General features: G+C 48.3%; 1 protein-coding gene across 1 annotated transcript in view; it reads right to left on the bottom strand.

Moving 5' to 3' along the window:
* Positions 1-8,588: 8,588 nt before the first annotated feature.
* The window catches only part of LOC126544238 (protein big brother-like), a 54,483-nt gene continuing 39,803 nt past the window's right edge, over positions 8,589-23,268 (bottom strand). Inside the window, exons 5-6 of the mRNA XM_050191465.3 lie at positions 20,328-20,447; positions 8,589-10,715 (exon numbers count right to left, since the gene is read on the bottom strand). Coding sequence (XP_050047422.1) covers positions 10,659-10,715; positions 20,328-20,447 — 177 coding nt within the window. The 3' untranslated portion in view covers positions 8,589-10,658. The remainder of the gene's footprint in view (positions 10,716-20,327; positions 20,448-23,268) is intronic.

Raw genomic sequence — 23,268 nt, 5'->3', positions numbered from 1 at the left:
CCGTGTATAGACAGCCATATGGAGAGGAAAATTAATTATAAGTGTAGCCTGAAGAAATAATGCGGTATAGTACGGGCTACGTATCATGTGCGGGTGAGTTATAATATATTTCTGATTCAGAGGAGATTGATTGATTATTGCGGTTTAACGCCCCATAGCCACTCTGGGGCTATGAGGGGCGCCGTTGTGGAGAACTCCGAAATAATTTTGACTATACCTAGAGTTTTTTAATGTGGGCATAAATTGAAGTACACGAGCGTTTTCACATTGCTCCCCCAATGAAAGAGATCAAGGGGAGAAGTGGAAAGACATCGTATAATGCTCAGATCAGTCGACCGGTGGTTAATTTCATTAACAGAACGAATGCCAAGGGGATCGAGAGAAACGCAGTCGATGGTAGCATAGGACTACATCGAGTAATGAGGTAAGAATATTTGCCAGTGATGGAATCGGTTGCCACACGACCGAGGTGAACGCGACCGGAGAATCGCGTAGTTGCATAGTGGAATTAAATAGGCTGATGACGACGAACTCTGGTCAACATGTGTGCTGACCTTAGTCATCATTTCGCGTAGATAAGTCACTGCGGCCGGTGACACATCAATATATGTGCCTGCAGGTTCTTGCAGAGGAATTCGTCTGGATATTTTAGAATGGGCGCTGCACGAACTGTGTCAGCGTGTAACACATCCAGGTGATGCCATATGGGGCCACGTTTAAGCGGTATTTAACGAAAGTAATACCCGCAAACTTGCGACGTTTGCGGATATGTTACATGTCCGCGGCCCTCGCCGGCGATAATTTACAAGTAGGCCGTGTAATCGCGTGTATCACCTTTGGCGTTTATTGCGATGGCAATTATGCAAACACTCGAGGCGCATTCGCGCTGTCGCCGTGCTGTCACGATATAGCGAACACATGCGCGATCCTCGCGTGGAAGGTTATAGTCTCCAGAGACGCGACAGACACGCCGTGCATTTGGCTGCAAAAACGACGAAGCCAAATGGACTCACCGTTACGCTACAATATCACTGCATCGAAGTCGGGGCAGTGTTCAGCTTTGTGCTTCCCGTCATGAGCGTTGTGCGCACAAACACTATAGCACACCGGCTGAGCAGCTGTGATCATACCACACCGTTGTACGTATGCAGTGGTCTGAGGGGAACAGACAGTGCTCCTCAACTCGACAGCGTTGCGATGCCCCTGGTAGCTGCCAAGGCTGTTTCTGGTGCGCAGTTTCCTCCCTTGCTGCGCCGTCCGAAGAGCTTGAGCGTGACGCTAAACCTTGCTATCGTTTGCAATGTCCGCCTCTTCAGGCAAAACTGCCTTTGCTAACCTACCAGGCCGGGTTATATATATATGGGTGTGTGCCCATTCTTTCCCAATCCTCCAGAATGGGTATGTGCCACTGTGGCACAAGAGGTACTGAATCTTTAAATGCAGCAAGATATGTGTCTCGTGCCTATCTACGTATACGCCTGTCATCGCCAATCTCCCCTCGACAAGCATGGTACCTCGTTTACGTCCTCATGACATATCGCCGAGTAAACGCCTCATACAGCGCATCCGCCTGATTTGGTGCTTGCATTTAGGCATGTGTATAGCTCGTCAGCGGTGTGGTTAGTGCATGAACATGAAAATTGCATAAGAATAAAGTTGAGACCTTTGAGGTGTACAAACATGAACACTGCATGAGATTACAGGTTGCGTAAAATGAAAGTAGACAAAATCGCATACGTACCACCATCAGTTGTACGACATTTAAATAACCACTTCACAAAGCTTCGCTTCACATAGAATTCAACATGAGCATTGAATCCGCACAATGGCTTTCTTTTTTTTTTTTTTGCTAACGCCCTTTTCGGGTGTTTGTCGCGTCGCCTACGCATGCACAAATTAATTGTATGTAAGCTTCGCAAAGCCAACTACATCACTGCTCGCAGGGACGCGAATGAAGACAGGCCAGTCCTCGTCGCACTTTTTTCTCGCTTTTTCACGTGACCTACTCAGCACGCCTTGCGCGTGCTGCAGTGCCTTGCAATTTCACTGCAGCCATGCAGAGATTAGCAATATTCTTTTGGAAGTGTTATATATGTGCCCTGCGATGCAGCGACAGCCATGAAGCACTTCGTAATTGCTGTGAATCCTTCGTAATTGCTGTAGACTCTTTTCGCGCGGCATTATATATGGCACGTTCAGCTCCACTTACGCCGAGACGTGGTATAAAATCCTGCGTTGTAATCTCTCTTACTTTTGGGATTGCCCTGATGATGACGCTAACGCAAACCAACTAGAGCGTTTCTGGTATGCGACTCAAAGGATAAATTCGCTTGATCTAAGCGAGGGGTTTTACTCTGCATGCAGCGCAGAGTGTGTTCGATCGTCGTCTTGGTCCTTCCATGTTTGAGTTTTATGCGTTTACAACATGCATCCAGGTGTTGCGACGTTTTGGAAGAAGAAAACAAAATAAACACCAAAGAGAAAGCTCTATAATAGGAGTGTTCGAATAAAAAAAATGTTCATGCGCATAAGGGAATAACGGCACCGATATTTTTAAGCTGCCTGGAAAACTATTCCTATATCTTGTTGTGACAATTTTTGAAGGTCCAGAATAAGAAACGGATTCAAGTGCTATCAAATGGCATTGCCGATAATGTAACGTACCCTGCAATAAGTGCATGCTGTTACATCGGCTGTTTTGTTGAAATCTGTGCGCTATAGAATGTCTTGGACCGTGGGCTAGTTCAGCTCGCAGAATTATTTCCATTTTCATGCTGTTTGTGCATATATTCGCTTCTCAAGGACTATTTTTTTAATTGTATGCGCTTTATAAATCAGCAATGAGGAAAAATGGCAATGAAGTGGCATTGAGGCGATTTCCGTTCGTCGGTGTGCAGATCATAAGAGAAGGAGATGTACAGTTCACTGCGAGGCATAAATGCTGCTTAAGGGAGTGCTGCGTCCCATCGCATTCGCATATCCTGACCTAAAGTGGGATATCGCCAGGTATAATTGATAATATGTGAATGAAATTTTCTGTTTTAAGAACTCGCTTCTCAGTACAGAACACGAGAGTCGATTTGAAAGGCAACATCTCACTTGCGTGCAAGACTCTGTATCCTCGCTTGTTTCGCTGCGAAAAAAAAAAAAAAAAAGGGCAGTACTGGTCGACGCGAGAGCTACTGTTTCGCATGTATTGGATAATGAGCTTCGTATATTCTTCCATCACCTGCAAACTTTTCTTAGTAAACTATTAGCTCAAATGCACTTTCACTTTAAGACATCTTGTCAGAAGAGGAGATTATTTCTTTTAATATATACGTCTTGCAAAATAGATCTGCAGCAGGAGAACACAACATGTGCGCCAAGGCTCGGTCGACTAAGGCTGTTGGCTCTAGAATATGTGCGCCTTTGACGTACAGTGCGGTCATCTGCTAAAGCGAACCAATGATTGGCAAGATATATAAACGCCTGGCTTTGCACCAGAACAAGGACTTGTGGTTGGTGGCGTTGGCACCTTTCTACGCACCTGTCCAGTCCATTATCGTAGCTTCGACCGGCACTTGCAGCTATTGAGCGCCGGCTAAGTGAGAGCCTCACATTAGTGCGTTCCTTTCAACAATGGATCGCACTGTACATTCACAACCACGTGCTTCACAACCGAATTTCTTTTTCTCGAGCGAATTTTTTCTCGAGAAATTTTCATACAAACAGAAATTTGCAGTGACCTTAATCATTATTCAACAGCTTCAGTATTCTCATATTCCATCACCTTGAAGAACGAGCAATATATGCACGTATAAATGTCTGCATAGTGTCAAAGTGCATAATTAGTAGATAGCTGCTGGGCCGTAACAAGTGAGCTATGTACGAAGCTTCATTACGCATTAAAAAAAGTCTACTATAGAAGAGCAGCTTTCTTGTACCGGGATTTTTTTAGGTTTCCGGAAGGGAGCTTATGCAGTAAAGCGTGGCGATCTATTGCGTAAACTGCAGTTGTATGGGATCACCCTTCTGAAGCCGTGCTAAACCGCTGTTCTTTTTTGTGTTGACTTTATGTTTCCTTGAATAGACTTTCTGTAGAGGTGAAAGTCAATACACGCATGTACTTTGCAAGATCAGAGGCATTGCTTTCTTACTCTTTAGTAGTAATTATTATCATCTTCTGTTCAACTAATAACATGGTTATAAATGTGGAAATAGCGTCATCGAATACGGAGTTCCCCAGGAATAAATTCTAGGGCCATTGTTATCCACAACGTGCATGGATGATATAGTCAATAGCCCTATTCACAAACGAAATCATATTGTACGTCGGCGATATCAGAGTTTTCTTCTTTTTTTTTTAACCCTTTGGTGCAGATCCTTAAAGAAATGTCAAAAAATTGGCTGCAGGAAGTCTGCAGATGGTCTTTATGCAACAAACATGGGCTTATGGCAAGACGATCTTGCGAAAGCCCGCAAGGTGCAGAAAGGTCTATGAAAGGAAAAAATTGTCATATTTAATGTCCCTATGCCTCGAGTTGTCGATTAATTTAGCCTCGCTCTGCGATCTGCTCTCCTGGTTAGCTCACATAGTAGAGCGACCATCTGAGGCAAGGGGGTTGGTCCTTCAGTCATAGAAAGCTATGTTGCACTGACCGTTACGCAACTTTCACAAGCAATTTTAGATATGATTCCATGCATACAGTCTTCATAACGTGCAACATGCTTCTGTGGTTCAGTGACGGGCGTTCTGTTGCTGAGAATTTCCGAGTGTGGCAGACGGTTGCGATGGGGACGGAACGCAAAAACACTCGCGTTCCGAGCATTGGGCGCACTTGAAGAACCATTGCAAGTACTGCATACTAAAAAATACTAAATAAGGTTAGCACTGTGCCCTGCGTGCAAAGTATACGAAGCTCACTTAATCTGCACTTCCGGGCTATTTACTTAGAAAGAGCAACCCTAATGTTCACATTGAACATTAGATAGAGTACTGCACGGGCTCGGGCTTACCCGAGAGCCCAGGCCCGGCGCGGCCAGTGCGCCGGGTCCGGGCCGGGCTTGGGATAGGTAAGCAAGTTTTCTGGCTCGGGCCGAGGAGCTTCGGGCTCGGGTCGGGCCCGATCTTCAGCCCGGCCCGCAATAGACCCACTTATGCTATGTGTAACTGTCGACTATAAACCTTGGCGTCCTTACAGAATTTTGGTCCTGTGGCACCTGTTGGCATTTTGGAAAGCAGGGGCAGGCCGGCCACGGCACACCCCCGGTAAACTCCACCGAATATATATGTGTTAGCGGCGCCCCTCGGTATTTTACAAACTGATACCAGTGGCCACCCGCGCCTATACTTGGCCCACTTTTATCCTCTTTCGTCTGTGCGACACTCGGAAACTCTGGCCAGTGAAATTCCCAGGTTATTCAGACCTCGCATTCCTTGAGGCGAGCTTCACGTTCGTGCGGCCCGACGTTCAAATGAAGGTGACGAGATGAGTGACGGCGGCACCGCAGGACAAGGGAACAAGCATCAGCCACGGGGTGAGCGGCGGCGAAGGGCGAACTTCAAGAGCGGCAAGACATCACGGAGCCAGAATATACTGACGGCTAGTTAGGCAGATATTTGCATCGCGATTGCATTGAAAAATTGAGACGCGTGCTTGAACAGTGCAAGGCTCCTAGAAAAAAAAAACGAAACTCCCTATACTGTCTTAGAGCAATGAAATAATTCATTGCCGTAGCTGCAAATTATTTCTGAAGTATACGTTTTCAAATTAGGTTGCGTAAGCCGTAGTGCAACTGTACCTACTGGTTTCCAATTTCTTCAAGCTTTCTTCATGCGAGTTGTCTAATGCACCTTAGTGTATCACATAATTCGTCCAACATACCTGGATTCATACTGCCAGGTTTTTCTTGATAAATAGCTCAAACAAAGGCGCATATGCTGCAAGATTTTGCAACGTTTGTGAAGCGGATGTGGAAGATAAAACAGAACGCAGAAAAATTTTATCTCTCAATGCACTTTTCTTTTGAACAAAATTTTGTGACATAAAATTGTGCGGCCTTCGTGTTCATTGCCTTGAATTTGTTTCTGGCTATACGCGGGTTCACTGGGAATTGGCGTGAACGAAGAAGTACGACATTTCAACTTGACAGAAAAAAGTACGTTGTGTATAGTCTGTAGATGGCACTGTGCTTAAGATCCACATAATAAAAGTAGAGAGAGCCGAAATTTCCCAATGTTAGGAAACAGATAATTGTATTGCTGGCTCAAAAACTGACGACATTAAAATGAGCCGAATAAAGCAATAAGAGTAGAGTCTTCCAAGTGCGAATATGGTCGCACATGAGCGTTACCTTCGCGTGTCACCTGTTTATAAATAATGTATCTAGAAGAGCTCTAGCAGCAGTGGGTGGCAGAATTCTGAAAGCCAACAAAATAGTGTACTTCAATTCATAATCCCACTAATATTATTTGCTCGAATCTTGCATTGTACATATAGCAATTATTCTTCGAGATTCAAGAGTGAGATGAAAGGACTAGCGCTATGTACAAGAGCATAGTAACCTATGCCTGCCGTACAAATATTTGACGAATGTGTTGGGCGTTCATGCATATCACACGGTAACTCACGAACATAACGAACAGAGAGTGTAATCTTTTTTTCTTTCTTTATCTGCCCCTTTTGTCAGCAACAATTCAATTGGATAGGCTGACACCCAGTCAAATCTGTCTCTATAGCGAAGAATATCTGGCGGCTGTTGTCTTCCCAATACCCGAGAACTAGACAATGCTTCGTTTAGGCTCAAGGGCTAACGGGACGGGCTGGGTCCAAATCTTTCGGGCCCGGGCTCGACTCGCTTGGGCCAGCTCGTTCAGGGCTCTACCTTGAGCTACAACACGTACTTGGTCCATGGTCCTTGGTTGCCAGGGCGTCTCGCACAACGAAAGGCATATTTAGCTTTCCATAGATGACACTGCGTGGCTTCAAATATGAGATACCTTAGTTCGTTGGGTGTTGGGGTATGTTTTGAGGCATATCGTAGTTATGGCATCTAAAACCCGAGATTTTTATTAAAATTAATTAGTGCGTCATTATGCGCCAAAATGTGGGCCGATCCTGAAGATAGTGCAGTCGAGAAATTTAGGCAGTCCGACGCTCCTCGTACTGCTCTCACGCGATCGGTGACGGGACAGTGTGCGTTCGCAGTGACACCGCCCCATTCTCACCCAGAACTCGCTCAGGAAGAATTTGACTTTAATTGATTTCAACTGGAAGTTCAATCACTCTCCAACTTTTTTTATAAAGTCAAATCGTTGAAATTAGGTGCGTTAATAATTCGGTCAGGATATGCGAATGCCATGGGACGCGTGGCAATCTCTGGAGCAGTATTTATGCCTCGCACTCGACTATCTACACTTTCGCTTATGATCAGCGAAGGATAACGCAGAGTTCGCTAATCGCAATCTTGATATAGAAGCATCGGGTATGATGTGCGTCAAACATTTATAGGGGTTGAAAGGTCGCGTACTATTTGTGCCAGACAACGATTGCACGTCAAGTTATATCACTCACCAGCGCGCACCATCGCGTTTTTCACATATTTAAATATTATAAACCTTCATGTGTAGTTTCAAGCGTATGTGTATATACTCTGCTGCGTGGTGTAATTAATATATGGTATGTTATCGCTTTCACAGTTTTCCACATACTGATCAAGGAAGAAAACAAAAGAGGATGTAGTTTCTGTACTTGCTTTTATTATTTCGACTCTCGCTCTAGTACGCACTTCTTTTCTTTATGCACCACTTCTTTATTTTACCGACAAGGTTCTCGTACTTCTAAGTTCATCGTCCACTATTGTGAACAGTGTTCACTTATGTACTTGTTCTTGCGTGTTCAAATGGCATCGGTATGATTGGTACGTACACAAGATCGTTGTCAATGTACCTGTACCTAAAGACATCACTATTACTAATCCGTTTTACGAAATCAAGCGAGGGAACTTTCTCCTTTATGCTCGACTCGTAGAGGATATGTTGAATTGCCTGGAGTAAGTGAATAGACTGAGTAGATACTGGTTCCGCAGGAATCTCCTCTGAATAGATGCTGGTACGTACGAACGTCACTGCTACAGGAGACTTCATTTTACTCAAAGCAAGCTCAGTCGCGGACAGATGTGTTGCAGTAGTTGACGGGATCACGCACAGTAATCATGTAACATCGTTATTTTGTCTTTTTGTGAATGTTTCTGTAGTGCCTAGGCGAAGCAGGACTACACCACTTGAGCCACAGGTCAATTATTCGGAGCCGGGTGACCCACTGTGGTCAGGTAATAATTCGACACTTCGATCTCGTGTAGTGCACAAATGTTTACCAGTTCTTGCGAAGTTACAGTCTTTCAACAAAATTAGGAATCAAACGTTCTCGAAAATTAATCCTGAGCCAGTGTGCGGAGGAGCGCATGCTGCGATGTCAGTCATACTGAAGATGGCGAAGATGGCGAAGTCTGGCAAGCTGGGTCGGTCATTCTGTAGAATCCGACGTTCAGAGTTTGGCCACCAAAAGCAGAACATTCGCAACGAATGAAACACACGCAACTGCGAGCATTTTTTATGTATACGTTTTATACAATTCTTCGCATGTACAGCTATAGCATTACACATAGTACCCAGACTAGACTCGGTCCTTGGTTGTTCAGTTCACAGAATAGAATTGCTTCAGCCACCAGAGTGAGAACAACACACTCAGATAGATTAATACACAAACAGCGCGCTGCACCGCATTCAGAGGTGCGAGCAGGAGAACGTATATTAAGAGCAGAAGTTAACTGTTGCGCACACACACACACAAAAAAAAAATATATCACACTGTTAAAATTTACTTAAGACATGTTTGCTAACGCTGTAAATCCTATAGTCGCCTTTGAGCAGAGCAGATACAAAGTATTCTGAACAGATTATTTTTTTCATGACAACCGCAACTGCACTTCAGAGAATGCAATCTGCTGGGAGAACAGTGTCCTATCAAGGTGAGTGTTAAAGCAAATGACGAGGGGGGTCACTAAAGATCACTAAATGTATCCTATGGTAAAGGTGCAATGATAATTTCTGTAAACATAGCACTTAGCAAAATGACATGTATTGTTGTGGTGTTAAGCAGAAACAAGCATTGCGCCCATCAGACCAGCATACAAACAATATAAAGACAAAAGACGCGCCATGTAAAACAGACTCTGAATGCGGTAAGCTTGCGGTCTGTCCCTGAATGCTTGACCACATGAACCAAGAAAATATCAACGAGCATTTGGGTGACAGACACAAAGCGAACCATGACTATACAATACGTGACCGTGGAGCATCATCTGAAGAAATAGGCGAAGCACAAGAAGCAAGACGATGACACAGCTGAGCAGACAGATATATTCACAATATCTACAGGAAACAACGGGAACAAAAGAAATAGAAACAAAAATGTTTATCCGGGTTATCATAATTCTTGCTCATGAATTCGTTTTATATATATGAAGCAACCGCTGTGCACAAACTTCCGCGTTCAGAAACCAAAGGTTTGAGGCAGCGTCACCTTACGGCTAGCTTCTGTCTTTAGAGCTAGAAGCCGTTGTGCCGTTAAAATATTGAGCCTGGACATAGTTGGTGCGTATGCGTACAAGGCCCCGTTTGCGGCGACAGTGTACAGTTCTGAACAGGAGCGACGCCCACAGCGGTGCACGCAACAGTAATGCCAAGAAGTACACATATCTCCCGAACGGAAAGAGCGAGCGCTGCAGAATATAAATACACTATTGTACATGCATATAACTGCGAGCAGCGAAGCCGAGTGTTCCGTTGGCCCCGAAGCCCTGGCTGCGCCGTTGGCGCGCGTCTAGCGACGCCAGCCTCACGGAGGAGGACGCGCTCGTCGCAGCCGGGGGCCCGAGCCGTTGCCCGAGGTGAGCACCGGGCGCGGGCTTCGCTGCCGCCCACAAATAAGGCCCCTCGTTCGACGTGGACGCGTGTGAGCACAACTGACAGAGGCGAAGCAGCTACACCGAAAGCCGGGAGATGGTATAGCACACGCGGGTATACACTGCGCCGACCCCTGCACCGTCCTTCTAACACCCACCCCTATGTTACCGGAAAGAAGGATGGTTGCGGTGTTGATTTTTTTTTTTTTTTTTGGATTTGTGGAATCACCAATAACGAGGCATCGACTCGAACACGTATTTAGAGATTTCACGCAGTGGTCCCGAGTATTCTCTCTGCACTCACCGCGGAATGAATGTTTTTACTAGGAGGCCACAAACGAAAAAAAAGCAGAGATCACAGTTACCAAACAAAATCAGCACGGCCACTTCATATTTTTTCTCCCGAGCATTTCTCGTCAGAATAATTATCACATTGCCCGTCTGAGCAGTTGGCGTTCAGCATCTTTTCGTGTCATTTAAGTGTCCGCCTATACGAATCATAGAGGAATCAGTGCGATCATGTACAAAACGCAAGAAGTACAGCGGCGTTGATCGCCAGGATCACATGACGCGCCGGCCAGATGCGGCAGCCGCCGCGGTGCGTGGGTCCAGCCTCGCTGGCATTCATCGCAAGCTGGCCTTGGTCAGGAAGTCAGCCGTCCGATGCGTTCGTTGGCTTGGATGTTTCATTGTGGCGCCACTTCACAAATTCAGTTGCTCGCAGATCCACCTCGATCGGGGCTCAATTCTTGGTGTTTCCTTCTCGCCTGCACATTACAAGAAAGAGAAAGACCACGTGCGTTAGAAACACACGCACGCAGCTAGCAAACGCACACACGCACGCACGCACCGGGCTCTGAAATAGTTCTCCAAAACAACGAATCTTCACGTTGCACTCCTTCACCCTGTAACTAATCTTCACGTACATAGTTTTCATGCTTTTCACTTTGGTTATTGAATTATCGCGGCATTTGCGGCAACACTCGACATTTGGTAGCGCGCAGGCATTCTTTGGCATCACTGGCGAATACCGAAGGTTGCATAGTTCAGTGCGGCTAGGGGAGCAAACACGATTCTTGTCACCAGGAAATGCTCCGGGTTGAATACGCTTTCATCGTTGTTGGCCCAGCCAGATGCTCTTCTTAAGCTTTCACAGCATGCTGAAAGCGGCGCGACAAGGACGGTTGCTCCGAAAAAGAAGAAGCTGAAGCAGACGAAAAGAAAGAAAGAATGAGCCCTTTTTTTTTTTTTTTTTCCTTTCCGTGTTTCACGGAAGCGATGAGGCACCCCCGGAACAAACGCGCTTAACTCTGCCATCTTTCCGGCGGACCCTTTTCACTGTCCTCGCGAATCCTGTTATCGGCCAAGACAGCGTGCAGCCCAGCGGTGGGCACAGTGAATGGGATGACCCTGTGTGGACCTCACTGTTGTCAGCAATGCGACGCTTGGAGGGCGTATCGTGAGAAGTTCGCAACATGGACGTCGGAAAAAACTGCGAGTTCTCTTTTTACGTTCACCAATATTTAGAAGCAGAGATATGTGCGAGTGTAAATCACTGTGCTTCAACATAGTGAAGGTAGCACACGGGCTTCGAAAGGTCGTAAGATGCGAGCTTAACATTTTAACCACAGTATTTCAGGGAGAAAAGAAGGGAAAGAAATGATAGCAGCTTTGTTGAGCAAGAAGTAATGTCGCACCAAGAGAATATCAAGCGCCACAACAATTTCTGAACCCTTATGAGTATTCCTGTATTCTGTATCCTGTATTCGTAGAACGGAAACATGGTGGAATGGATCGTTTCATGGTAGTAAATAAAAAACCCTCGCGTAGGAACCTTTCAGAAACGCTATATTCGTGTGCTTGAGACTGCAAACATCACGTCAGGAGAGGGCCACCAGTGTTTGCAAGTTTATTTTTGCCAGTGTGCATCGCTCGAGCACGGCTGGCCGGCCGGCCACGAGACTGCGCCGCTGGCACGTGGCCCACAGACGCGCAGCGAGCCGCGCGGGCTCCATGAGAGCTCTTTCGCTCCTCGTTTCAAAAAATATCGCAGATCGCCCCCGCTGCTTTCGTTTTCCCCAGTCTTTCGTTTGCGTATTCAATGGTCTTTCCGTTTCTGTTTTTTTTTTTTTTCTTGCTGCGAATTTCGGGCACCGAGTTTGATCCGATTCCTGCGTTTTACCCCCGAGTTTCGGTCGAGAGCGCTCTTACCGTGCGCGGCAGCGCCAGAGGTGCGGTTCCCGAGCGGTTTTGTTCGCACGTTGCGCGAGCCGCGCTGTTCGCACGCCGACGTCCCACTGCTCGTAGGGCCTACATAGCGCGATGGCGAGTCGCGCACTGGGCAGCCGATGATGCCAGGGAAAGCGATTGCTCGGTCACGTGGGCGGCTTGTCCGGCCTAACGTGCGCGAAGAGCCAACTTCTTTTTGACCGTTGTCCACCAGTGTCCGGCCCGCAGATTCGGGTGTGGGAACAGTGGGGAACGGACTGACCAGATCATTGCGCGCTGAGGCAGAGTCAGATGAGTGCGCAACTCTTCGAGTTTTACCCGTACGGTGGCTGTGTTTTCTGCGTGACTGAACAGACGTCGTCCATGCTCTTCTTCTGATTGTTTTATTTCTTTTTTTCCCTTTCTCTGATTGTTAGGCTTCTGGGCACGCGTTCCTTTTGGTGACCTGCGAAGTGTGGACGGTAGGCTCCCAACGTAACGTCCAAGCGTTTCGGTTATACTCTAAAGCCTTCGAAAGCGAGAGTAGTCTTAGCGATTATCTTTGCGTAATACCGGAACACAGCGGCGTGCCTTCCGCTGCCAGAACATGCCGCGGTATCTTTTTTGGGGTGTAGCACTGCGTAGCACGTTGCCGTTGTGATCGTCGTTCCTTTCCTTCCTTTTTTTTTTCCTACTTATACTTTTTTTTTGTACGCGTCGTCCAGCGCGGCCATCGATCGAAAAGGCAGCAGTAGTCACCGCTTATCCCCTCATCTCACTTTTGAGTCGCGACTGCACCTTTCAGCGCGCGCTCTCAAGCGCGAAATCACAAGTCAGCGCGCCAATATAGGCGCTAATCCACGGCCACGGAAAAACGCCGGCTGTCAGGGCGCGCCTCGCACAGCGCGGGAAAATATTTATACGCGCCGTAAAATAAACGCCCTTGTCTGGCCCCACTCCTGCGCCGAGGTGACCCCCACAGAGAGAGGGCCAGACTGGCTTGTGCATCGCCGAGGATTATCCCCCCGTATAATGGACGCTAATGCGGTAATCCGGCTTTTGTCGACGCGCTATGAAACATATGCAGACGAGCGCGGGGTCCTCCGTAGGGCCGTTCGCGCCCCCCCCGCCGTCGTCGGCGGCCCCCGGCTCCGCGCGGACCCCGCCAGGTGCGAACGGACGGAGGGGCCCGAGTGCGACCCGGGCTCGGCACTCGCGCACCACGCGCGCAGCCCAACACTAGAGGGTGTTGGCAGCCCGCCGTGCAGGGGAAACGGGGACGCCACTGTGTACACACGCACATGGCCGCGACGCGCGCCTCGGCGGCGATCGATGAGGAGGACGCTGTTTGCCGTGCACTTTGCAGCGGCCACGCTCAAGGACTGCCACCGCCGCCGCTCCTCTCGCAACATCGCGAGCAGCTTGCGTCCCTCGTTCGCTCTCTGCACTTCTCGAACTATAGTCGCCGAGACACAGATTCGCTTTCTCCGCGACACACATTCCCGAAAGGGTCGCTTCGGCGGTTCCGACTACGCAAAAAAAGAAAAAAAGAAAGGAAGTATGAAAGCGATGGATATGGTGACGAGTCTGAGAATTCTCGCTCGTGTAAGCAACAGTAGTCTCAGCGACGACAGCCGGCAATACTTACTAAAGAGCGTCAGGTCTTTGTTTTATTGAATGTAATTTCTTCTTCTCCCCGCAACGTTTTCTTTTTCTTTTTTCCATCCTTTGGTTATTTGTCTGTACAATAAAACTCAGTTCACAACGTGAGTCAGTGATCTCCTCTTTGTGTTCTATATTCAGAGCCGCTCTGCCCGTCCTTTTCTGTTATTTTGCAGCGTGCTTTACAACGTCGCAAGTACATTCCAATTTTGCCTGAAGAATATACATAGTTAATAAAGGCTTTTCGTACTTTACAATTCTAAGTAACCGTCAGAATTCTAACGGAACCGCTCTAAAGCCGTCTCAGCTCAAACATAAAAAAAGATGAATCAATTAGTTACCGGGTGCCTGATCGTGCAGATGCCTTTTGCAAGCTGGCCGTATGGCTCGGCGAAGTCGGAAATATGGGACATCGGTTTCACGGTATAAACCGCAGCTGCAGAGCTCTGGGCAAAACGAACCCCGATCGTGCGCGATTCAGGCTTTCCGCTCTAAAATCCATCCTGCTTATGTGCATTGGAAAATCGGTAAGTGCACCCTCTGGACTGCGACCTCCAAACGCGAGGAAGCGCCTTGCCTCTTAACCTACATAAGCGTGCCTCCTTTCTTTTTTTATCAAAAAAAGCAAGACTTTTGCTTCACGCGTGACATGGTCCAAGTGTATTGTTTGGCGCGGCGATATGGATCCCGTTCCCCGCGCGGCTAATGGAGAATCGGCGAGTGCATTGTGAACCCTGCGCGAGTTTCTTTGCTGCGGCTCGTGCGGAAGTGATGCGGCCACTGAATCAGGGCTGTCGTTTGGGCGCCCATTCACTTTGCCGCTTCTGTGTTTTGCTGGCCTTTCTTCGCTGTCGTTGACGCTTGGTGAGATTGCCGAACGTACAGCGAGCCACTACATCGCAAGTTGCAGGTGCGGGTAAACGCAACGGTCGCATTTTCAACGGTAAGCATTCTACCAAACGAACTACATTTTGTACTTGTGAAAATCTCCGCTTAATATCAGAACGGTGCAGGGCTAAAGGCATACCTGGCGATGCAACCAAATTCAATGGCGAAAGATATATTTACCTACGTTAATTCAAACCTACTATGTATGTACAGTTGGTCACAAAACTATAGCGGACACGGATTCCGCGCAAATGTGAACGTCTGCTCTCTTAAGCATGACACATATAACGTAATGGATTGCAGTGTAGGTCGCGAAAGCTTCTACATATTGAAACTTTGAATGCGGGGCTATGTGCCCAGTTTTCGCGGCAATTCAGCCTCTTCGCAAATCCCGTGTCCCGTTAACTTTTATGGTCGAATGTATGTGTCTGTGTTCATGAATGTTTATGCCTGTATGTCTGTGCGTGCGTGCGTGTGTGTGAGTAACTGAAACGTGAGATAAGTTTCACCACGAGACGATGTTTTGACTGCGCAGGCGAGAATCATTCGCTCGATGAGCGCCTCATTTGACGAACAGAGAAGGAGCGCAGTATTTGGCGCGACGTCGCACACGCCTCACCCAAGAGCGAACCCGCTCCATCTCCCGTTATCTCCCGCTGCGCCTCCTTGCGCCGCCTCGGAAAGAGCCGCTCGAGGGCACGCGCCAGCACCGGCGCTCCTGAGGCACAATCGTGGCGCGCTCAGCGTGGCGCCCGCACGGAAGCCCGCTGCTTCGCGCGGCGGGAGCGCTGATCCCGGGGCGTCTTGGGGCGATCCATCTGGCCCACAGCTCAGCAAGCAAGGGTTGAGCGGCTAGGGATTACTGTCGCGCCAAGACAAAGGGCAGATGTACGGGGGACGGCCAACTATGCGGTACAGGATTATTGAGGCCGCTGTTTTCGCTTGCTTCACCGGAAGGGTTGCAAACAGAGACAAGTTCGTTTGCATATGCATACGGAAGCGATGACACCCGCGGTACGCAGTCGAGCCTGTGTGCGGCGGCAGCAGCCTATACGGCGATCGCGGATCAAGCCAAAGGGGGCTGCCCTTTGTACACGTTTGTTTTTGCTTGTCAGTGAACGCTGATCGCGGCGTTTTGTCCGCGCTCACAGCTCTACGCGCATAGCAAAGCGAGCGGCAATAGGGAACACAAAGGATGTGGTGGCTCCGCATCGCGCTGCATAAACAACTATTCGCTTGTGAAAGTAATAACCTCGGTACACAGCGACTTTTCGTTATACAGGCATTGCAGCGGGAAACTAGCCTTCGCCCATAAATGGACTATGGACACTAGAATAAAGTTCATCCCGACTGCCTTTGAAAGCAATGTTTCCCATTAACAGAATGTACGTCTAAAAATACTTCTTCAACTGCGAGAAAACTGACGACGGCTTTTCAAATCTTACGCAATGAGGCTGATGACGCCATCATGACGGATATAAAGGAATTGGTTGAGGAGCGCAAATATCTCGGAACGAAGCACATTAAATCATTCCTAGTTACATGTTCCGTGTGTCTTTCGAGAATCGGCGCGAAAATGAATACCGATATTCGAGCAACAGCATAAGAACGTCGAAACCAAATTACTTTATGCAGATTTCACAGGCTTCGTGCTATTTTTGGTTTCCGTTCTATGTCTATGGCTTCGATAAATTTCCATTCTGACGTTCTTCGCAATGAAGTACGACGCGTTATGTACTGCCGCTGCGTTTGAGCCATGCGGCGGTGTACGAAATGTTCGCCACCGATATCTTTCTGTCTTCCTCCAATAACCATGTATTGCACAACGACTCAATCAATTTTCCCCTCTTTTCACCTTCAGCCATATAGGTTCGGATGCCGCCGTTGCCGTCGGAATTGGTCATTTGAAACGGATGATAAGAAAATAAATAAAATGAAATTAGTCATTGCAAAATTCCGGCTTATATAGGAACCAAATTTCTACAGCTATTTCCTGCGACAGCCTTTCAGCTCACCTGAATGTGTATTACTATACGTGAGTTCGTGATTGCGTGCGTGAGCACTTGTAGTCTCTCTCTCTCTCTCTCTCTCTCTCTCTCTTTCTCGCTGCTTTTTTTCTTGTTTTTTTCGTTCTCTCAGAAAAACAATCGGCAGTGCATGACTGACGTCGTATCGAAGCAGAACAGATACGCAAGCTAAACAAGGAGACATATTAATTAAATACGCTGCTTTGCAATGTTTAGCCAACCACATCCTGAATGATGCATCATCGTAGAGCGGGGATATATGTTTGCTTGATGAAAGGCTTCGCGGCGGGCGAGTACATCTCCGTTTGCGCAGAATGCCGCGGGTGTTTAGTACTGACTTGCATCTGTGGGCTTCCTTTTGTCCTCCGTTTCTCGCTTCCCTGGTATCGTCAGGCCAAACTTCGGTTCGACGCATCCTCTATTTGCAAGCAAAGCCTTTCAGATAAGCACTTTTGTCGTTGTTTGTTGCCTCCGTTCCGCGCGTACGAAATGTTGTGCTATAGCGCTGGTGCACAGCCATCGCGTTTCCCCGCTTCGTTGCTGATTTGCCCGGATGATTTTACAGAAAGGGAATTCCCTGCGCGCTTTTCTCTTTTTTCACCCCAAAAAAACGGGAGGAAAGGGGACAGAAATGACGAGCCCGAATGCGCGGGCATCCACCAAGGCTGCACGGACAGCGTCGCGCTTTTCTTTTTCGTCGTACTTTTTTTTTCTTTTTCTTTTTTCTACCCTGCCTACCCCAGTCGCTTGAGCTCGCGCATTCTGGCCCACAAGCTTGTAATCGGTAGAGGCGAACTTTGGGAATCGCCGAAGCATCTATTTTGGTCGCCAGCAAAGAGAAGCGCAGGCGCAGGGCAATAAGAGAGAGAGCGGGTGGAGGGTTTGCGCAGCCCGCCGCGCAGCTGCCTTCAAAGCGCGCGTCCCTGCAGCGTGAAACTCAGAAGGGGAAGAAGAAAAAAAAACAAGAAAGAGGAATCAGAGGACGAGGGAGATGGTCTCATTGCGAACGTGTGCGCGCAACACGGCCGAAAGCAGAATTAGGCGAAAAAATTTCCGAGAGTCGGTGGCGCGCGCGCGTTGAAAAAAGCAGGAACTGTGCCGGCACCCCTTTCCCCTTTGTGCGCGCATTCGGGCGGCGCTTTTGTCATGGAGACGACGCGCGCGACACGCGCTCAGGTGCGCGCGCCGCGCCAGATGCGGAGGCGCCGACGCCGCGTGTCCGCGCTCCTCGCAGCGGCAAGGGTTGCGCCCCCGCGTTTCCGCCGCGCCGCCGCATTTCGAGCGGATCGCGCGCAACGGCCGCAAAACGCGGGTGGGAAAGTCTCCCCGAAAAGCAGGAAAACCGTGACCCGACGACGGGGCGTCCTGTTTGTTTGGCACTTGGCCGACCGGCCGCGCGGTGCCCCGACCGGGCCAAAGGGTTGCGGCCTCGTGTTTGCGCTGCCTCGGAGAGGAACAGCGGCGAGGGCGACTCCACCTCTCGCGTCGCGAGAGGTGCCTTTCCGGGCGATGAGCCCGGTGACGGGCGTCGAGTGAGTGCCGCGACAGTTTGTGTCGTTGCGAAATTTTCGCAGTTCGTTGCTTTGTCAAATCTTTTTCCTCTCCAAGCATTATGAAGACACGCAGTTTGCTTAAATAGAGAGCGAATGTATATATATATATATATATATATATATATATATATATATACAGGGTGTTTCAGTAACATTAGCTAGAGTTTAAAAATATGCCGATGCACTCTAAGATGACGGGACCAAATGCATGTTGCTCACTTTTGTATGTAGTGTGTCACGCTGGTTTTGTATTTTGTTTAATTGGATGATTAGTCAAGATAATTAAGTAACTCCTGAAGCAACGAAGCTAGTAAAAAAATCCAATTGGAAAGTTGCAGAGCGGTTTGCAAAACGCCGAATAAGCAGTTTCTGTCTGTCTATCTATTAAGTATTAGTGTTTTTCGGCTTACTGCGGGTGCCCGCGAAATACAAAAGAACAACACGTGACATGCCCGCTTGCGCGTCGTGATTGCACTGTTCCCAAGCGTTCCGCGCGCGAACGAACATAGAAGTTAGCCGGCTGTGCTGCCGCTGCGCCTGCTTATCGCTATCATGAACTGCCGCGAGGGAAGCACATTGCTGGCGTAAATCGCACAGCCAACGCCTTCGTCACTGCCCTGTCGCCTTTTAAGCGGCAGCACGCCCTACAAGATGCTATGTTCGTTTGTACGCAGACAGTTTGGGAGCGCTGCAATCACGGCGCGCAAGCGGGTATGTCACGTGGTATTTTTTTTTTATTTCGCGGGCATCCGCAGTAAGCAGCAAAACACTAATACTTATTAGCTAGAAAGTTAGAAACTGTCTAATCGGTTGTTTTGCAAGCCACTCTACAACTTTCTAATTGGAATCTTTTGCCTAACTTCGTTGCTTCAGAAGTTGGTTAATTAATATTGACTAATTATTTAATTAAGCAAAATACAAAAGATAACGTGACACCCAACACACAAAAGGGAGCAACATGCATTTGGTCGCGTCGTCTCGGAGTGCATCGGCATATTCTTAACGCTGGCTAACGTTAGCTGAAACACCCTGTATATATAGCAGCGGCTTTAAACGGGTGTCAAATGTCGTATTTTGTCCTTGAATCTCGTGATAGTTTGTACGTAGAAACAATGGGGTAAGCTGAAGCAGACGCGCGCTCGCGAATCTTGAAACATGCATTGATCAAGACGCACCACCAACTCCTATAAGTGTGAGTGAGCATTATAGAGTTGAGCGCGACAAAGGACGAGCGAGTTTTATCCTAAAGATGAACCAACCAGCCCCTTTGAACACACTGCTCACCTTGCGTCCCACAGTGCTTTGCAGACTAGAACGTCAAGATTTAGTATAAATTGTTTGTTTGAATAAACTCTCTCTCTCTCTCTCTCTCTGTTACCGTTTGCTTAATTTATTCGTTTGTTTGTTTTTTATTCGAGCATATGGGTGCTCGAACGGCATAGTGCAAAGAAGTACTATGCAGTATGGTCAATAAGCCAGCAAGGCAGCAGACACCATTCTGAAGCAACAATTATTCATCGGCCTCACCCGGCGTGGTTGCTTAGTGGCTTTGGTGCCCGCGCTGCTAAGCACGAGGTCACGGGATCAAAATCCCGGCCACGGCGGTCACATTTCGATGGGGGCACGCAAACCCCCTAATTTAATTTTTAATGCATCGGCCTCGAAGCTCATCTGCCTCAAAAGTTTCAGCAGTTTTGCACTGAGTGACAATAATATTATGCGCAGCCAATCGCCGAGTTGGCCACGGCGGCCGCATTTCGATGGGGGCGAAATGCGAAAACACCCGTGTACTTAGATTTATGTGCACGTTAAAGAACCCCAGGTGGTCGAAATTTCCGGAGTCCTCCACTACGGCGTGCCTCATAATCAGAAAGTGGTTTTGGCACGTAAAACCCCATAATTTAATTTTGTTTAATTTTAATCGCCGAGTTCGCTGGTCCTTGCTTTTCCTCGCTTCGTATACAGCTAAGTTTAAACTCAGGTTTCAACATCGCGTTTAAAGACCTCACGTTCTCTCACGCAATTGATCAGCAGAGCCTACCTCGAGTTCTGCTTCCGCCTGCCGTTCGTGTCGCGCTCGGAATGCCCTCTGTTTCTCCTCAAAGTCTCGCAACCTTTGGTTGTAGCATTCGATCTGGTCTCGGAGCACGGCGTCTTCCAACTGAAATAGAAAGCACAAAAGTCGTGTTAGTATCAAGCCTGTCTACAATTAGTACGCTCCTGGTGAGCAATAATGTCCTTGTTATCTTTGACTTAGCAGCTGATTAAAGCGTAGTTATGTAGGTAGACACATTGGACATTATTTCTATCAATTCAAGTACCAAGACCTTTATGGCGGCACAAAATGTTCTATACATCAAATAAGAAATAAAACACAGAAACTTAAACAGGGAAGCTTGAATATCTGTTTGCTTCACGTAGTGGACAACGTCACATCAGCACGCAAGTATGCTGGGAAATTAGTAAACGGCGTGAAGAGCTTGAGCCTCAATTTCATGCTAGCCAGAGGTGGCTGATATTCGCTGTGGAAGGCGCGTATTCAGTCTAAAGATCTGATGGAAGTGGGGGCTTCTGCAGCCACCGTTACGTCACTTTGGTTGCACTTCCGCGACATAAAAGTTGACTGACAAATTTAACAAACGGCCTGGGACATCAACGACTCTATGTATCTTCTCGCGTATGTGACGACTGTTGTCTGTGACAAGCTATATATACTTGCGTTTGTCACGTTTGCGCACTTTCTTCACCCTGAACATCGCGATCGTGGTTGTGCGACGCTCATTTACTTATGCCGATTCGATCGTGACCAAACGCTGGACACCTGACGAGCACACCGCCTCTCTCGTACTGCCCGCAGACGGCGGGCAGGCCCGTCTGGCGCGGCCGGCCGCTGACGGACGTGTTCATCAGTGGACGGCAGTTGCTAAGCGGCCACCGCCGCTAGCCGGCTGGCATGGGAAAAGTGCGCGCTGATCTTGGCTGCCGCGGCGGGCGAGGCGCACCGCGTTCGCGGCGGCAACCTGCAATTAAGACGTGCCGCTTGCGCAAGGGTTTGGCCGCAAAGAGAGTCGCGACACCAGCAGCGCGCCCGCAGTGGCCGGCGTTCCCTCCGCGGCTGCTGGCCCGACTGTAATTAGAACCGGGCACCTGTGGCTCGCTGCGATGGCCGGCCGCGCCCGTCGCAGCGGGCCATTCCCACGCGGCCTCCGGCGGGGACGCTACCGTTCGCCTCGCCGGCCGACGTCGATCGGAAGCGCGACAGCTCGGGGCGTGCTCGCTGCAGCGAACGGTGCACTACCTGGCGCGAATAATCTTGCAGAACGTTTGCATTATGCGAGACGAAGCCGCGGCGTTTTGTCGTCTCTGAGAAAGAGAGACACGCTGGCTTTAATTAGAAACTCTAGACACTAGCCTGCGCCTGGCGTACTACTCCAGGCGTTTCGTGAGAAATTGGATATTCACAGTGATCGCACGGAAATACGAACACCCCCCACATGCACTCCGAAACTAACCACAAAGTCCCATGAATGCCTGCAAACCTTCGTGACAAGAGCGGACCTATGTCTGAATAACTTAACGATTCTATTCAATTATTTTCATTTTTTATTCAATTTCTTTTCCTCGTCGCGCTTCGCCAGTGGTCCGAGCGCCGCACCACCTACGGAGTCGCCAGGATACGCCAGTCGTTAGCGGTGTACTTATTTGTTTACTTAATACACATACTGCTGACTCGAGATCCACATCGAGGGCAGAGATTCAAAGGAACAATACAGAAAACATGCGAGTACAAAATCGTTAAAATTGCAAATGCAATCGTCACTGAGTGATGTGATGCAGTGATTTACCTAAGCAGTTCCAATCAGCGATGGTGCGTGGGAAAAAAGAAAAAGAGTATTTAAATAAGTTAGTTCGGACAAAGTAGGGGATTATAGAGCGTTTTGACGGTTGTGCCGAGTGTGCCTCGTCATTAGTGGCGTTTAATGTGACGGGTCTAGATATAGTTTGTTACCACGTAGTTGGGAATTAACTTCCAGCCGTAATTTTCTTCTGCGTAACTCAAGTAACGGAATGTTATTAAATTTGACTAGTTCAACTGGACAGCCCAAAGTCGAAATTCGGCTATAGACAAACCGGACAGCATGTCTTTTATAAGCAAGGAATAAACATGTTCACGGCGACCAAATACCATAGGACTCTTCTTCAACGGGGAAGATAAAAAGCGTCGTGACTTAATCCTTCAGACGCTCTACGACACGATCGTTACGCAGCCCCCGACCTTGAAGTGGGTATGCCCTGTGTGTGGGCATAACGTTTGGTGATGTGTACATCTACTACGAGCCCAATAATGGCAAAGAACTTGACTAAGTAGAAAAGAGGCATGCATGTGTTGTTGTCATCCTATCATAGCGTATGCGAAAACCAACGACAGCTTGTACAAGCTGTCGTTGGTGAAGCTGAGTGAATAACTATGGTGGGAAAGGATTAGTTCTAACATTAACCAACGCATGAACATTCGGCTGAGTGTTTAATTCATCATTAGAGTAAAGAGAATATATGGCTTCATCTTCTTTCTTTCCCTCTCTCTCTCTCCGCTCTCGTTCTTATTTTCTTTTTTCTTGTTCCTTTATTATTATTTTTTTACTCTTGCACTGCAGGTGAGCCCTTACGTCTACCCTGCCGGCATTGTAGAGGACCGTAAAATGCTGGGAACGCGATCATGCCGAACACAATGGCCGCCTTACATACTGCCCGCGCGTGTATGTACAGGGTTTCGTGGAATAGCCAGCTCTCCCGCCTCCCCGAAGTTCGCCTTCCGCGCATGTCTTCGCCAGGGGGTCACCGCTCGTGCGCGCGCTCCAGCACTGTGCGGGCCCGAGGCCGGAATGCGATCCGCCGCTGCCGCGCGGTCAGGTGTCCCGTAGCTCCATCAGCCGCTGGGCGGAGAGCCCCGGCTTGGCGGCCCCGTTCCGCCCCGGTCGAAA

The sequence above is a fragment of the Dermacentor andersoni genome, chromosome 1 (genome assembly GCF_023375885.2).
Source record: "Dermacentor andersoni chromosome 1, qqDerAnde1_hic_scaffold, whole genome shotgun sequence".
NCBI lineage: Eukaryota > Metazoa > Arthropoda > Arachnida > Ixodida > Ixodidae > Dermacentor > Dermacentor andersoni.
The sequence above is the reverse complement of the archived record's forward strand: the minus strand, read 5'-3'. Positions and strand labels throughout refer to the sequence as shown.